This window comes from Balaenoptera musculus, chromosome 7, assembly GCF_009873245.2.
Source record: "Balaenoptera musculus isolate JJ_BM4_2016_0621 chromosome 7, mBalMus1.pri.v3, whole genome shotgun sequence".
NCBI classification, from domain to species: domain Eukaryota; kingdom Metazoa; phylum Chordata; class Mammalia; order Artiodactyla; family Balaenopteridae; genus Balaenoptera; species Balaenoptera musculus.
In genome coordinates, this window is record NC_045791.1 from 55,281,293 (window position 1) to 55,299,632 (window position 18,340).

Genomic DNA, 18,340 nt, shown 5'->3' on the forward strand with positions numbered 1-18,340 from the left:
GGTTTTACTTAATTCTTCTTTCAAACTTCTTTCCTATAAAATTTATGAAATTAGGACTGCCATTCTCAAAACCATCCAAACTAAGCAACATTTGTATTGTATTAAATAAGAGGTGTTTTTAAAATGTGGAACCCTGATAACAATACTTGTGTCCATGATGGTTAGTATATATTTTTTGGAATTGCATGTTACTTGTAATTTGAACTAAATGATTTTTTTCTCTAGTTTTCCTTCACCATATGCTTTGAAACACAAGGGGAAACTTGCAGCTAAATTTAAACATACCTTATATACCTATACTTATGAAATATATCTAAATAGTTTACACTGGTTCATTTGTGACGTTATGTAAATGCTTCACCTTTAGAAGTAAAATCTGTAATAGCTGAATGTCAGTAGTAGAAGGGCCATCTGTCCTAGGTAGAATAATGGTCCCTTAATGACATAGCAATCCCAATCCCCTGGAACCTGTGAAGATGTTAGGTTACATGGCACAGGGGAATTAAGGTTGCAGATAGAATTAAGGTTACTAATCAGTTGATTTTGAAATAGGGAGATTCTCCTGGTGGGCCCAATGTAATCACAAGGGTCCCAAAGAGTGGAAAACAATGCAGAATGTGAAAGTGTCAGAGTGATTAGATGTGAGAACTCGACTTTGTTAGCTTTGAAGATGGAAGAAGGGGCCAGGAGCCAAGGAATGCAGGCGGCCTCTAGAAGCTGCAACAGGCAAACAGATTTTCCCTACAGCCTCCAGAACCAAACCTGCTGACACCTTGATTTTAGCCCAGTGAGACCCACTTCAGATTTCTGATCTCCAGAACTGTATTCGCATTAAGACTGAGGTTATTTGTTATGGCAGTATAGAAAATTAATACATCATCCAAATGTAAATAGCTTCTGACCCTAGAGCAAAACACCTGAAGGGAATTTAAAGTCTTAAAGAAATACTGACCAATCCATTACTTAATTCATAGCAGTGAATTTCTACAGTGATTACACTTGGCTTCAAGTAAATTCAAATCTTAAAAGTAATAAATTTGAATTGAAAAAAAAAATTAAACTATACCCATTCATTGTACTGTCTGTCATTCTTTTAATGATGTTTCAGAACAAAGAAAATGTCACATGGTTACATGGGGTTTTTGTTTTAGTATAGGGCACAGGAAACATTAAAGAACAGAAAATATTTTTACAGCCCCAAAACAGATCACTTACAAATATTTGCCAAGTTCATTCTTATGGGATTCATGTAGTTTTTGTACTTGATATAACAGTTTACAGAGATGAAAAATTAAAATAGAGTTTTATTAGAAAGACAATAGTACATAATTTAGCCCTTGCTAAAGGTATTCAAGAAGAAAGTGGAGATATTTTTATTTCCAGGTACAAGTCACATACAAGTCTCTCTTTATTCTCTACTTCTCCATTCTCTTTGCATCACTCTAGTATGCCTATCTCCTGATAATGCTCCGTGCATTTTCCCTCCTCTGTATCTATCTGTGCCATGGCTTCTGGTGTCGTTTCTCCTGTCCCGCTCTTCACTGGGACTTCGCCGTGGCCGTTTTCTCATTTCTCTTGGCTTGTAACCACCATGACTTCTGCTTCGGCTTCTCCTACTCCTCTCGTCCCTGCTCTGGCTCCTGCTGCTCCTCTCATTTCTTCCAGATCCACTCTCCTCTGGACTCTGGTTATGGTTTCTGGGCTTTCTGTCAGAATCAGAATGGCTCCATTTGCTCTTCTCCCCAGAACTCTCTTGTTTTAAAAACCTAGGCTTTTCCTTGTTACTGTGACTGCTAGAACGTTCTTCATCAAGTTTTCTCTTCTTAGACTTGTCCGTCTCTTCAGAACCACTGTTGGAATTCCCTGAACGCTTGTTTTTCTTTCTTTTCTTCTTCTGTATTTTTTTTTCTTTGTTGTCACTCTCACTGCTGCTTTCTGAAGTGTCACCAGAGGAGGAAGACGAAGAGGAGGAGGATTTGTTTTTATGTTTTTTGTGTTTACTTCTGCTCTTCTGAAGCTTTTTCTTTTTTCTATCTTTTCTCCTTTTCTTTTTTTTCTTCTCAAGTCGATCCAATTTCCTGTTATTGGGAAAAAACAGTGACAGGCTATGTAAAAACAGTCCTTTCACTGACAAATATAAAATTTTGAATAGACAATATAGTTTCTTAGAAGCTATTAAAAGTGGTATTCAAATACATTCTTTACTTTTATTAAATGACAAATCATTTTCTTCCCTTTATTCAAGTCACATATACTATAAGTTTAAATTTAAAAATGCATTAACTGTCTCAGTATACTTTCCTCAATAGTAATGACTATTAAAAAAATTCTTACTGAATCAGAATTTGAAATTATATAGTACCCTAAATAAATGGTCATCCTGGCATAAAGAAAAGTTTGTAACATTAGCTGGACCAACTGCAAACTGAAATATAAAGCTCTAATCAGATGAAACATTAATTTTATGTATGTACTATTTTAAATATGGAAATACTCATCAACATTACACTATCAAATTTCAAGGGCATTTTCTCCAGAAAGTCTGAGTAAGTATAATACATTTTACATTTTTTTAGTATTCTGTTTTAGTTACATAAAATAAAATAATCACATATTAGTTTTCAACAATTGTTTAGACTTATAAATAAATAATTAGGACAATTCTATTACGGCATTCTGAATTTCTAAAGAGTATTTCACATTCTCAGAAGAGTAACTTGTTTATATGATATGTCTGAGTTACTCTGAAATAAAAATGTCTTCACTGGATCCTGTCCAGCCATTCTCAAGACTCCGCATACTGAAACATCATGAGCTCCCTCTATTGGATTCAGCAGACATTTCTTGGATTCTTTAATCCAGAGGTACTCTGTTTAACACGATTCATACTGACTTTAAATTTAAGCATTTTTCAGCATTCCTCATAAAATTGTACAAAATGTAAGAAGAGTAAATACATGGCCCACAATTTTCTAAGAACAAACCGTATGCAAAGATATATACAAATCGACTATGAAAACTAAAACCTACAAATAAATCTATTTCCAAATTGAATGTTCTGAAAAGTGCAGTGACTTTGCGGTATAAATTGAGTATATAATCTTACATTCATTTTCATATTACTGAAAGAAAGACAAAATTGTACTACTACAGCTGAAGAATAAATCAATAAATGAATGTGATACATGGTTTTAAGTACCTTAAACTTAGGATCAGAGTTGAATATGACACTAAGATGAAACATAAGAAAAAATGTAGTTGAATTCATTAAACAGACACTTTTTAATCACCTGAGAAGTTTCTGTTTTTGTTTGGTTGTTAGTGACTTTAAAAATTCGACTTCTGGATCTTCTTCACCCTCACTTGCAACATATTCCTAAGTCAACAAAGACATAATTAAATTGCTAGATTACAAGACAAGTTAGTTATCAGACAGGAAAGGAAACGTTTACAAATAAGAAATTTTATATTAGGGACATACTGTAGATGAGTATGACATTTTGGATTGGAAAGTGGAATTTAAAAATTTTTGTAGTCTACCTGCCAAGGAGGATCATAATGCCCTAAGAGGTTAAGACGACTGCTTTGCCACCATTAACAAACTTTATCAGGAGAGGACGACAGAGAAGCATAGACAAAATGTTTATAGCATGGCTTCTACTCCCTCAATTTTCTTTTTAATTTAATGGAACATAAAAACCAGGAAGATCATGAACTTTAGGGGAAGGTCAAAACATCCACAATTTTTGCCTTTACAAATTCAACAGTACATTATCAAATATATTAAACAGTACAAATACATGATATATACGTTATACGTACAATCCCTAGCAGTGTTTGAGAAGGAATGTGACTCTTTCAGAGCAGCACAAATTTATGCCAGTGGGAGTCTGGGTTTTAGTCTCAGCTCTGTCTCTAAAAAGCCACATGATCTCAGGGAAATCACTTAACTTCTGTGGGCTCCAGTTTCCTCATTAAATGAAATACATGGTTTGTATTAGAACATCTGCATTTAACCCTTTAAACTCAACCATTTTCTGGATCTATGTACACTTTAATCAAGTAACTGTTTAAAATATTTTCCATATTTTTTAGGGGTTTGCTTTTATACACTTCTTCCCATTGGTTCTGTTTAATGTCACTTCATGGGTAAGTTAGCAGGAAGGAAAAAGTAACAACCTTATCACCAGATCAGTTAGATATTTTATCCACATAAACCCAGAGGAGCAGTTTCGTTTATTAAAATATAGGTTTAAAAACAATTTCTCATTTAGGTTAAAATAATAAAGAAGCAAAATCAAAATACGTTTTAGGCATTTTCTTTGCTCTAGCTTGCCTTCCTATGGATATATACATATTGGAAAACATTAAGTAGCAATTCACAAGCAATCACATTTAGATTTATAGACATTTTCAGTTTACTGATAAAAAGATCATTACCTGTGATGGATCATTTGCGGTCAAGTTTCTCCCCAGTACGTTTCGTTTCAGTGCAAACCCACTGTTTCTCATCTCCGCTATTAGCTCCGAGGGGTGCATCGATGGTCCTGTTCACAAAAATCACAGTTTGAATGTATCATTTATATCTCTCTACCTTTTTTGGACTCCACAGTAGGAATGCAGCTGAAGCTTTGTTAAGTAAAATCACAGCTAAATCAACTCAATAATCTTCTGCTGAGCAAATGATCAGATATGATTTTCTAAAACAGCAGTCTGGAGATTGAGAATAGAAAATAATTGCATTTTTCTTACGTGCTAGGGGATTCTCTTATGTAACTCTGTCATATTGAAAAAGATACACTGAACTGTTATCTGCTTGGTAGTTTTTAGTATAAAATCAAAGCAAAATGATAAAAGACTGTAATTAAACTTTTAATAGTTATTCTCTCAGTAAGAATTCATTGAAAGAGATACTTACACATATGCTATCGGTAACGATCAATAGTTAATCTTGCATATATACATTCCCAGAGTTTGAAACTTCTAGTCATTAGTTTGGAGTTGGTGACAAGCAATTTTAGGCTAGCTATAGGTGTGTATGTGTTATATTTTCTACAAGCTGTTGTTTCCACTTTTACAAAATCCCCAAACTTTTTGAAAAGTGAGCTTGTTTTTGGTCACATAATATGCTCTAAAGACAAACAATATGGACTAAACATAGATGTAATTAAAAATAAAAAGTTTTAAACATCTGCACCCTTCCCTCAAACATTATTATGTTTACATAAGATAGGAAAGATTCTTTCCTCGTTCTTTTGTATATTCCAGTTTCATTTTGTTTTCCCTGCAAGTAGCAAATAATGACAACATTTCATGGAAGCTTTTTAGTTTCTGGCCTAAATCATTACACTGGCTTAAAAGAACTATACTGGGCAATGTATCTGGAATACAGGGAAGAATAAGACAGTTCCTGCCAACAAGCAATTCATAAGGGAGGGTGGGGGATAGAGAAACATTCAGAAACTGATACTCTAGTTTGTTGATTAAATACATCATCTAATTTCTTTACCTTTTCCCTGATATATTGGTCTTTTACTACTTATTTTGCATGCTCACCTACATGTTACCATAAAAAAACAAAAGGCAATAGGCAATATAATTCAAATCTGTTCTCTTGCCAATAGCATCTTTGGTAAAAAGTTTGGTCAAACAAGTTCAGGTTGTAGGTTAATAACTTTTATTGGACTCTGGGCTTTACCATTCAACTCATATTACCAAAAACAATTGAAAGTTGGCTATAGGTATTAGGGAGATAATTAGAAAAAACTGCCTATTACTGGTGTATGGGAAGTATTAATAATGTGATGCTTTAATTTACTGGGGGGAAAAAGCCTTATTTAACTGAAAACAAAACAAAAACATCATAAAGCACCATCTTTATTTCATTGATATTAATATTTCATTTTAAAACAACACTGGATTTTTGATTTGTTTTTTCTTTTATACAATTAATTTAATTCCCTGTGGATCACTTTAATGACTTCTAGAAAAATTATTCAATTTGGTTGATAATACTGATAATATGACGTTAAGTAAAAAACTGAATTTTATAAATTCATTTATTTTATTTATTTTTGGCTGCATTGGGTCTTTGTTGCTGCACGCGGGCTTTCTCTAGTTGTGGCGAGCGGGGCCTACTCTTCATTGTGGTGTGTAGGCTTCTCATTGCGGTGGCTTCTCTTGTTGCAGAGAGTGGGCTCTAGGTGCACGGGCTTCAGTAGTTGTGGCACGCGGACTCAGTAGTTGTGGCTCGCAGGCTCTAGAGCGCAGGCTCAGTAGTCGTGGCACATGGGCTTAGTCACTCCACGGCATGTGGGATCTTCCTGGACCAGGGATCAAACCTGTGTCCCCTGCACTGGCAGGCGAATTCTTAACCACTGCACCACTAGGGAAGTCCCAAAAATTGAACTTTAAATATTAGTACGGAGTGCCTCTAAATGGCATTGAAGTGCTAATATAATTAATAGCTTTAAATTAATTATAGAGTGTTTCACTTTGGTGGCTTCTCAAATTTCACATGTAGGAACCTAATTTTATAAAGTAGAAAATGTCTTTCCTGAAGTGTCAAAACTACATTTCCTTGTCAACAACTTTTTTAGATGTTCAATGAATTCAGAAAGCAAACATGCTAAGAATTAGGATAAAAACCACTCCAGTAAAGGGCTAAAGAGCTTGGCCATTATGATGAGAGGGTACTGATTTCATCAGTTTTCATCAAAAGATGGGTAATTTTAATAAAATGCTTTAGAAAACATGCTTTAAAATTTTTCATTACAGTACTTCTAACTACTTCAAGAAAATGATCTCTCCTTCCCCAGGCTGACTGAGATTATTCAGACTATAAAACAAACATTACTCTTCCATCATTTATATTTCTCCAAAATCTCAACTGAAATTTTGTAGTACATATGCTTAGCATATACTTCCACACTGTAAGACTCTAAACAATGTTTAGTGAAGTACCTAACAAATAGTAACTATTATTTTTGTCAGTAGCTATAAAACTTTTGTGATTATTATATATTTTTCACAAAAAAATCCTCTTAATAGTAACATTTTTCAAAATCCAGTCTTATTCACTTCTTTTTGTACTTAAACTTTCTCCTTCTATCATCAAAACTTCTAGAAAGATATGACAAGTCAGGTTTAATTAAGATATATTCAGCAAGGTATCTTTATACTTTCATGTTACTGTGATAGTGGCTATGCAGAGTTAACCTGACAGAAATGACTCCAGCTCTCTGAGAACTCAAAATTTAATTGATATAATATCAATAAATTATATAGGTATGTTGAAGACAGATTTTACAATATGTTCAAATGCAAAATGACTACTTTTTTTGGATGCCTTTATAATTTAAATTACAGATGGCGCTGGGGTTCAGGAAGGTTTGGTTTGCTCTTAAATTTGCTATAGCAGAATGATTCTAGAGAACTCAGAAAAAGGGCATTTGTTTTAAAATGTAGATTTGTGAAGGCTCCTTTCTAGATCACTTCAGTCAGGCTGGGTTAAGCCTCCATAGCTTGAAAACCAGTGTTCCAACTTAGAAAAGTTGGTCCACTGAAGAAACTGTTTTCAACATTCATTAATTTTGCAAACTTTCTTTGCTGTGATGTGGGTAAGCACCAAAATACTAATTGTGACTATGGTATTCAGTTCTATGCCCTGATTAGACCCAGACTATTTTCTACTAGAAAAACAACATGAAGTCAATGTCACAGAAAAAATAAATTCTCAGAAGGCAAATTATGTCCTACAGAATTATGTTTGTAAAGGGTTTAATCTATTCATTAAGAGCATTCATTTTTATAGAACTAAGCAATAGAAGGTAAAAAATGTTCTGTAGTAAAATAGGTATTTTATCAGAGAATAATATAGGAGTCAAAAGAGCTGGCCGTGAGAAAGGCCCTGTCGCCGACTTCCCAATTAGAGGACAGCAGTCCCAGGTGAATCCCACAAATGGCACAGGAGGGAGACTAATGCTGAAGGCAGAGATATTCCTGTGTCTCACTGTTAGCCTGGGCCCATCTGCTCTTCCCAAGGACAGAGCTATCTTCCTTCCAAAGTTCACTGTTCCTTTCAAATGAAGCATTACCTGCTACGGTTTTATGGTATTTAGTGGGAAAGAGGACACTGAGTTACAGGTTAAGTATGGCTGTATTAGAAATACTTTCCCCTCCTTCCCCCAAATTTAATACACTAATTTAATTTATAGGATGCTACTGCTTCCTGAGACTAAAATTCTATTCCTAGAGTGAATATCATTTTGTTTGTGATGACAGTGGTGATTAATTATTTTCCTTCTCATTCTGTGTGTGTATTTTAACTTGATACAATGAAAAAATCTCAAACCTAGGGAGAATAAAGAGTTCTATATATTCATCACACAGCTTCAACAATTATCAATGTTTTGCCATCCTTGTTTTATTTATTACCTCCAGGGTTTTTTGTTTCTTTTTTGATAGAGTATTTTAAATAAAATTTCAGACATCACTTTGGTATATAAATCACTAATATGGGCTATTTCTTAAAAATAAAGCCCTAACACCTTTGTTACACTTACTAATACTGACAGTTTTAAAATCCAGTCAACATTCAGATTTCCCCAATTATCTCAAAAATATTTTTTTTTTACAGTTGGCTTGTTCACATTAGGATCCAAACAAGTTCCACACATTGCATTTGGTTTATGTATCTCTTAAGTCTCTCTCTCCCTCTCTACTTTTGAGGTACAAATGACACATATCTTAAATCTCTTTTAATCTAAAAAAATGTAGCCACTTTTCCTCCACTCCCCCCTTATTGCTATTCATTTGTTGAAGAAACTGGGTCATTTGTACTGTACAATTTCCCCCATTGTGGGTAGTGATGTCATTTAATATGTTCTTCTGGCCCTTGTATTTACTGTAAATGAGCAAGTTAGATCTAGAGGCTTATGATTAAATTATTTTGGTATTTTATAACACATACTTTGGGGGAATAATGGAAAGTTTTCTAAAGTTTGGATTCAGGAAAGTGACACCTGAAAAAAACCACATTTTTGCTAATGAACTAGACTAAGGAAAAAAGGCTGAGACTTCAACCTGGTATGTTCTTGCTTTCATCATGTATTTATTGTAGTCATAGTAACAGTGATACAAACTTAAAAATGCGTGGGTTTGAAAATAAACCCCCAAACACATCACAAATAAATTATGATTCTTATTTCCATGAAAAGTATGACATTTATTTCTTCCTTCTTTCTTACAGTTAAACTGACTATATATTGTGAAAAAGCCACTCCCTGTCACTAAATGTAAAACGGACACTTAGAAACACTAGTTACAGTACATGATCTAGAGGGAGAATTATCACAATTATCTTACATTTGTATTTGATTCCTAATATTACCTAACCTTTTTGCTTTAAAGAAAGCTTATAGAAAGTTACCTTAAAAAAAGACTGAAAAGGGGGGCACAGCATGCAGCACAAGTCCCAGGGAAAAAATGAACAAAGCTATTAATAAAGTGTGTGGGTGATTTTTATTTATATAGATGAGAATGTTTTATGTATGATTTTCTAAAGGTTATGCAAGAACCAATTGTACTGAATTGTAATAAAACTGCTCCATACTGAGAATTTTCTTGACACGTTGCCAGTTCATCTTAGTGGAGGCTGGAAACAATAAGGTTTCTTATTGCCCTTATCCTGAGTTCATACTGAAGAAAGCTAATTTGATCTCTATTAAGACATACAATGTAAAGGAAAAATTAAACATTTCATTTTTGTCTGTGTGTCTGGAAAATACAGCAAAGGCAGGGAGAGATGAAACTGCCCTTATTGTATGCTAGTGAAAAACACTTTATAAAAAACAACCTTGCCTTACAGAATCAATAATGTTAAAGATATTTGAGTTATATTTGATTATGTCTTTACACTTATATTTTCAACTTAACTTACATGCAGGTATTTTACTGATGATACAACTATCACTAAATAATAAAGTGAATAAAGATAATAAAGTGAATTCATAGTCTAAGGACTAAGAAAAATCATTTGTGTTGTGATGAACATGAAGTATTAGAAGTCAGCACTATGTTTTAAAGAAGTTATGAGAATATGAACGCTCTTGAAAAGCGGTGCATCCATGAACCTCAAAAACAGTATGTTGAGTCAAAGAAGTCAGACACAGAAGAACACATACTGTATGATTCCATTTATATGAAGTTCATGAACAGGTAAAAGTAATATATGGGATTAGAAATGAGAGTAGTAGTTGTAGGTGGAGGAGTCCAACTGGAAGGGGACAGAAGGGTATTTACCAGGGTGACAGCAATGCTCTATGCTCTGTATCTTGTCAGAAACATTGGTTACATGGGTGCATACATTTGTCAAACTCAATCTACACTTAAGACCACTGCATTTTACTTAAAAATATATTAAATCAGTCAACAGTAATTACTGAATGACTGAGTTACTATGGACTCTCACTACATTTCTATACTAGATCTCTCTCAAGCTATGGAGAGAGCCCTGCACAGGGAATTTCAACTTATTCTTCCCTAGTATATAACATAGAAAGTGATTTTACAAATCAATATGTATTATTGAGGGCTTATTATTTTATCTCACTAGGTACTTGAGAAATAAAGAATGGAGAACTTGGTTTTTGCCTTCAAGCTTATAATCTTTTTTGGGAAAATTAGTTAATATAAAAGAATAGGAAAAATATAAATTGTAAATTTGTGTTATAAGATATATTCAGAGAATAAGATGATAAACAGTGATGTTTAGTATAGTTAGCAAAGCCTAACTCTTCAGCCACTCACTAAACTATTATTTACTAAGCATGTGCATTGTGGAAAGCATTGGGAATACAAAGATAAATAAGATACATTACATATTTCAGAAAAGCAATACTTTCTAGGAAAGAACTAGAAACTGAGTTTGACTTTCAAACTCATAGGATTTAGAAAAAGGTAAAAAATATTGCATTATAAATGAGTGGAACATGACGAAGGTTCATGTTAACTTAAGTTTGGTTTGGGTAGAATTATTAATATTTACTAGGTAGACTACATTTCATTCATTCTCGTTTTCCCAGGTAATCATCAGTTAATTTCCTTTACTTGAAGTTGGCAGACCTTGAGTAGATGGAATGATATTAACAGGAAGAGTCATGTAAAAGAGAGTTATGATTGGGATCTGAGAATCATAATACCCCTTTGAGATTATGGGAGGTGTAGCCTCCACTAGCCCCACATATGCCTTTAACACAGAGCAGAGCCATTTACTGACAGAACAGGATTGCAATTAATTTGTTAACGTCAATGGAATTTCAAAGCATAGCCACTCTAACAACAAATTTAATCACTGAATTATAATAGTGATTATAAATAGTTCAAAATGAGTAACCATTTGTAATCACTTAAAATAGCCAAAATTTAAAGTACTAATCAAAAGCATCAATTTGACCTTTGAAACACTATGAATTGACAAGTTTTACTGAATAATTTCTTTAGTAGGTCAATATTTCTTTTTAGATAATTAGTTTCCTCATGCATTTAGAAACATGTATGTTCCCAACTTATCAACTACATATTTTTTTTTAAACTTCTTATCTTATTTAGTTTTTTAACTTAATTTTTATTTTTGGCTGCATTGGGTCTTTGTTGCTGCACGCGGGCTTTCTCTAGTTGCGGCGAGCGGGGGCTACTCTTCGTTACAGTGTGTGGGCTTCTCACTGCGGTGGCTTCTCTTGTTGCAGAGCACGGGCTCTAGGCATGCGGACTTCAGTAGTTGCAGCACGCGGGCTCTAGAGCGCAGGCTCAGTAGTTGTGGTGCATGGGCTTAGTTGCTCTGTGGCATGTGGGATCTTCCTGGACCAGGGCTCGAACCCTGCATTGGCAAGCGGATTCTTATCCACTGCGCCACCAGGGAAGTCCCTAAAACTTTTTATTTTATATTGGAGTATAGCCAATTAACAATGCTGTGATAGTTTCAGGTACACAGCAGAGCGACTCAGCCATACACATACATGTATCCATTCTCCCCCAAACTCCCCTCCCATCCAGGCTGCCACATAACATTAAGCAGAGTTCCCTGTGCTATAACAGTAGGTCCTGGTTGGTTATCCGTTTTAAATACAGCAGTGTGTACATGTCAATCCCAAACTCCCTATCCCTTCCCTCCACCCTTCCTCCCTGGTAACCATAAGTTCGTTCTCTAAGTCTGTCTGTTTCTGTTTTGTAAATAAGTTCATTTGTATCATTTCTTTTTAGTTTCTGCGTATAAGCGATATCATACATTTCTCTTTCTCTGACTTACTTCACTCAGTATGACAATCTCTAGGTCCACCTATGTTGCTGCAAATGGCATTATTTCATTCTTTTTTATGGCTGAGTAACTACTGACAAGGGCTTAATTTTCAAAATATACAAAGAGCTCATACAACTCAATAACAAAAAACCATACAACTACATATTAAAGGAGAGAAGAAATGGTGCCTGCCTAACTTTCCTTCTTTATTTTGAGGTCAATCCTTTATTAGTTTTAATATCTACCTATTTGAAGAGTTTAGCTTTAAAGGGATTCTGGTAACACAAATACTTTTTCTGCAGTAGAATTATGTTGAAGGGTTTAAAAAAATTCTGCCATCAGATGTAGGGCTATCTCAGTAGCTATCCTGGGAGGATTCAACTTCTTCAAGGAGTTACATAAAAGAACTCCGTAACAGATATGGGCAGGATGTGCCAGAAGGGCAACTGAGTTTATCATCTTTCTTTCTAAACAAAGTCCCTCCAGCATGCTCCTAGGTGTCCTTCTAGTACAAGCTTATGATCAGACAATTATTTTGTTAAATTTCCCAAACATGTTCTCAAGCAACAAAAATTCCTCCAACATGATAGGTTGATGGAAAGATGGAGGAGCAGCATGTGGGAGTACTCTTGCAGGAAACTGCTATTAGTACTACAGCTTAGTGTAATATTCTTCAACAAAAATTAAATCAAGACTTAGGGAAAATAAGGCAAGGAAAAGAGCACTGATATGTAAACAAATGTTTGCAGCAACTATAAAATAATACTTTCCTCAATTTAAGCTATTATTAATTTTCATATTGTTTAAACATACTAAAACCTTTGGTGTACACAAGACTGGTTAGAGAAACCTGAAACATTAAGTACCAATCATCATTTTAGCTGTTAGTGGTATGGCTGGATCTCATACTTAGGCGTTATAAAGAAAAAGAAATTTTGTATGTGTCAAGAATACCCAGTGATACCACTTTGCATTTAAAATTTACTTTTATTAAAAACGTGAAATTTACCGTATTATCATATAGAGTCAGTTCCAAATATTCTTAAAATTAAGTTTAAAAAAATGGCAGGGACTTCCCTGGTGGCACAGTGGTTAAGAATCCTCCTGCCAATGCAGGGGACACAGGTTCATGCCCTGGTCTGGGAAGATCCCACATGCCGCAGAGCAACTAAGCCCGTGCACCACAACTACTGAGCCCGTGCTCTAGAGCCTGTGAGCCACAACTACTGAGCCCATGTGCCACAACTACTGAAGCCTGTGCGCCTAGAGCCCGTGCTCTGCAACGAGAAGCCACCACAATGAGAAGCTCGCACACCGCCACAAAGAGTAGCCCCTGCTCGCCACAACTAGAGAAAGTCCAGGCACAGCAACAAAGACCCAACGCAGCCAAAAATAAATAATAAATAAATTTTAAAAAATCATTAAAAAAAATGGCAAAGTAACTTTAAATATATAGCAACTTAAATCTAAAAAAACAAAAGTCAAATAATTAGTACAATATGAATCTTCTGTTAACAAATTTCGAATCAATGTTTCTTCACTTTTATGTTGCTTTTACAACTTTTAGGCTTCAGTCCAATATATGAAGAGCTTGAAATTCCTCCCATTCTCACAAGAAAAAAGCTGAAAAAACTGAAAATCAATAAATCTTATAGATCTATCGGAGAATTGAGCTCACAGAGCAAATCACTGCCCCCAAATGGGAGAGACAGGTGATACAGAGAATCAGTTTACCAAGACCAGAAACCAACAGAGCCAGCAACTGGTAGAAATACTTGAAGGATAACTGACTATTCTTGGAGACTGAGCAAGGACTAGCTTGAGAGATGAAAACTCCTGGGGGCTCAACCTTAAAGGGGCCCCAACATTTCTGTGAGTTTTACTTCCAGAAGCCCCACCAGGTTCTCACTGTGAACATCAAATAACAATCCCCTTGTACTTCCCTTCCAACAGTGGGAAGGGAAAAGTAATCATCTTGAAATACGCCCAGAGCATTTTGTTGTCCTGAACAAATGCTTACCCTCAAAGGAAGCTATTTCATCAGAGCCTAACGTATGTGGGTGAAGAAAAAAAGCTGAGAAGTGGGGGAAAAAAAGCTGAGAAACACTTGTGAAGGTTACAGCCCAGGGGCAGAAGCTCACTAAAAAACTGAAACCTAGTCATAGGATTATAGAATGCTTCCCCTCCCCTCATATCTTACCACTACATTAGTAGGGCTCCTGTAAAATAACAGAAGATTACAACTGAAGCCAGGCTCAGCCTCTATTAACAGAGTCTGTAGGGAAACCCAAAGATAACAGAGACCAAAACAATGACACCAGAGGATATTTATCCTCTAAAATCTACAGCTATAGCAAAGAGTAAATACAACCTAACTCCTTGCCAGATAAACATAAAATCTCACACTAAAGGCCTATTTATCTCGGTTCTATCTACCTGATACACCATGTCTGGCTTTCAACAAAAAATTACAAGTATGCTAAGAGGCAAAAACCACAGTCTGGAAAGACAAAGCAAGCATCAGAATCAAGCTCAGCTATAATGAAGATTCTGGAATTATCAGGTTGGGAATCTAAAATAACTAAGATTCATATGCTAAGGGCTCTAATGGAAAAAGTGGACAACATGCAAAACAGATAGGTACTGTAAGCAGAGAGATGGAAACTCTGAGAAAGAATCTAATGGAAATGATAGAAATAAAAAACACTAATAGAAATGAAGAATGCTTTTGATGAGGTCATCAGTAGACTAGGCATAACTGAGGAAAGAATCAGTAAGCTTTAAGATAGGTCAATAGAAACTTCTCAAACTGAACAGAAAATTAAAAAAAAAAAAAGGGAACCCAGAATATCCAAAAACTGTAGGACAATTACAAAAGGTGTAACATATGTACAACAGGAATACCAGAAGGGAAAGAGAAAAGACAGAAAAGAATAGAAAAAAATATTTGAAATAATAATGGCTGAGTTTTCTCAAGACTAATGATAGATACCAAACCACAAATCCAGGAAGCTCAGAGAACATGGAGCAGGATAAATACCAAAAATCTGTACCTAGGTATATGATTTTCAAACTGCAGAAAATCAAAGATGAAGAGAAAATCTTGAAAGATATCAGAGGGGGAAAAAAACCTTACCGAGAGAGGAACAAGGATAAGAATCATGAGACTTCTCTTAAGAAACCATGCAAGCAAGAGGAAAGTGGAGTGAAATATTTAAAGGTTGAAAGGAAAAACCTACCAACATAGAAATCATCCAGTATCCAGTAAAATTATCCTTCAAAAGTGAAGAAGAAATACTTTCTCAGGCAAACAAAAATTGAGGAACATGTTACTAGTAGACCTGCCTTTCAAGAAATATTAAAAAGAAGTTATTCAGAAAGAAGGAAATGACATAGATCAGAAACTCAGATCTACATAAAATAAGGAAGAGCATTTGAGAAGAAATGAAAGAAACAATATTTTATGTTTTTTATTCTTAACTGATCTAACAGATAACATATTATTCAAAATAATAACAGCAAGAATAAACTGGATACATTATAACTTATGGATAAATGAAATGTATGACAGTAATGTTATAAGAGACAGGAGAAAGGAATTGTGTTATATAACAGAAATTGGTTTACTCTGTTATAAGGTACTGGCACTACTCATGAAGTGGTACAGTGTTATTTGTAAGTGGACTTAGATTAACTGTAAATGTATATTGCAAATTCTAGGGCAACAACTAAAATTTTTAAAAAATTAAGCATAATTGATATGCTAAGAGAGGAGAGAAAATGGAATCACATAAAATACTCAATTAAAACCAGAGAAAGCAGAGAGTGGAAGACAAAAACAAAGAACAAGGGCAACAAATAGAAGACAATTATAAATATGGCAGATTTTAATCCAATTATGTCAATAATAGATAAAAAAAGATCCGACTCTGTGTTGTCTACAGAAACCCAAGTTAAATATAAAGACACAGAGAGATTAAAAGTAAAGATATGGAGAAAGATATACCATGCTAACACTAATAAAATAAAGCTGGAGTATTACATTATTTTCAGATAAAGCAGATTTCAGACTAAGGAAATTTATCAAGGATAAAGAAAGACAATTACATAATGAAAAAGGTGCTCATTCTCCAAGACATAACAATCCCAAATGTATATGCACCTAACAACAGAGCATTAAAATATGTGAGGCCAAAACTAACAGAAATGTTTTTAGAAATAGACAAATCCCCAATTACAGTTGGAGACTTCAGTGCTTCTCTATCAGAAATGGACAGATCCAGCAGGCAGAAAATCAGCAGGATACAGTTGAACAGCACCATCTATCAACCAGACCTAGTTGTTATTTATTGAGTACTTCATCTAACAACAGCAGAATACATTCTTCTCAAGCTCATATGGCAGCAGTCCCCAACCTTTTTGGCACCAGGGACCGGTTTCATGGAAGATAATTTTAACACGGACGGGGGGTGGGGGGTGGGATGGTATGGTTCAGGCGGTAATGCGAGTGATGGGGAGCAGCAGATGAAGCTTCGCTTGCTCACCCACTGCTCACCTCCTGCTGTGTGGCCCAGTTCCTAACAGGCCGCGGACCGGTACTGGTCCACGGCCCAGGGGTTGGGGACCCCTGTCATATGGAACAGTTACCAAGACCACATGCTGAGCCATAACCTTAACATATACCTTAATACTAAAAGAACAGAAATCATATAAACAATGCTCTCAGACCCAAATGGAATTAAACTAGAAACGAATAACAGAATGATAGCCAGAAAATCCCCAAATATTTGGAGATTAAATAAACACACTTCTAAATAACACTCGGATAGAAGAAGAAGTCTCAAGAGAAACTTAATATTTTGAATTAAATGAAAATACAACTGCTGTATAATAAAGAACTCTGTCCCCAATTCGTGGAAGGGAGCCTCTAAATCTCAGAGTTTTCTTGAGTGATAGGAGTGTCTTTGTTATTCATGGTGAGCCCCTAGATAGGTTTTGCCAAGGAGATGACTCAGGATGGAGCTGGCCACACCAGAAAGGCTAACAATGTGATTAAAGAGCTGGAGCTTGGAGCCACATATCAGCCTGACCTCTGGGGGAAGGGAGAGGGACAAGAGACTGAGTTCAACCACATGGCCAATGATTCAATGAATCATGCCCATGTAATTAAACCCTAATAAAAACTCTGGACAGCCTGGATGAGTTTCCCTCATTAACAATACTCTGTGCATATTGGTGTACATCAATGGGTAAGGAAGATGACATGTCCAGACCTGTGGAGAGAGGACACTGAAGCTACGTGTTTGGGGTAGGGAGAGGCAAGGCAATTTTGTGTTGAAATGTGAAATTTTTCTTTTCTACATATTGTATGATTCCATTTATATGAAATGTCCAGAATAGGCAATCAAAAAAAAAGCAGAAAGTAGGTTAGTGGTTGCCTAGGACTGGGGGAGACTGGGGACTGGGGATAAGAACTGAGGGGCGTGGGGTTTCATTTTGAGGAAATGAAAATGTTCTAAAATTGACTGTGGTAATGGATGTACAACTCTGTGAATATACAAATTCAAAGCCATTGAATTGTATACTTCAAATGGGTGAACTGTATTGTATGTAAATTATAACTCAATAAAGCTATTAAAAACACTTGCTCAAGGAAATGAAAAGACAAGCCACAGACTTGGAGAAAATATTTGCAGAAGACATATCTGATAAAGGACTGATACCCCAAATATATAAGGAATTCTTAAAACTCAACAATAAGAAAGCAAATAACCCAGTTTAAAAAAATGGGCCAAAGGCCTTAACAGATACCTCTCCAAGAAGATATACAGATGGCAAATAAGCATATGAATAGATGTGCTGCATAACATGTCATCAGGGAAATGCAAAATAGAACAATGAGATACCACTACATACCTACTAGAAAGACCAAAATTCCTAACACGGACAATGCCAAATGCTGGTGAGGTTGTGGAGTGACAGGAACTCTCATTCATTGTTGGTGGGAATGCAAAATGGTGCAACAACCTTGGATCAGTTTGG

The 18,340-nt window shown here is 35.3% G+C and overlaps 1 protein-coding gene across 1 annotated transcript in view; it reads right to left on the reverse strand.

Moving 5' to 3' along the window:
- Positions 1-1,082: 1,082 nt before the first annotated feature.
- Positions 1,083-18,340, reverse strand: part of CIR1 (corepressor interacting with RBPJ, CIR1) — a 40,188-nt gene continuing 22,930 nt past the window's right edge. The window contains exons 8-10 of the mRNA XM_036857853.1: positions 4,441-4,547; positions 3,291-3,376; positions 1,083-2,078 (exon numbers count right to left, since the gene is read on the reverse strand). Of these exons, the coding sequence (XP_036713748.1) occupies positions 1,409-2,078; positions 3,291-3,376; positions 4,441-4,547 (863 nt within the window). The 3' untranslated portion in view covers positions 1,083-1,408. The remainder of the gene's footprint in view (positions 2,079-3,290; positions 3,377-4,440; positions 4,548-18,340) is intronic.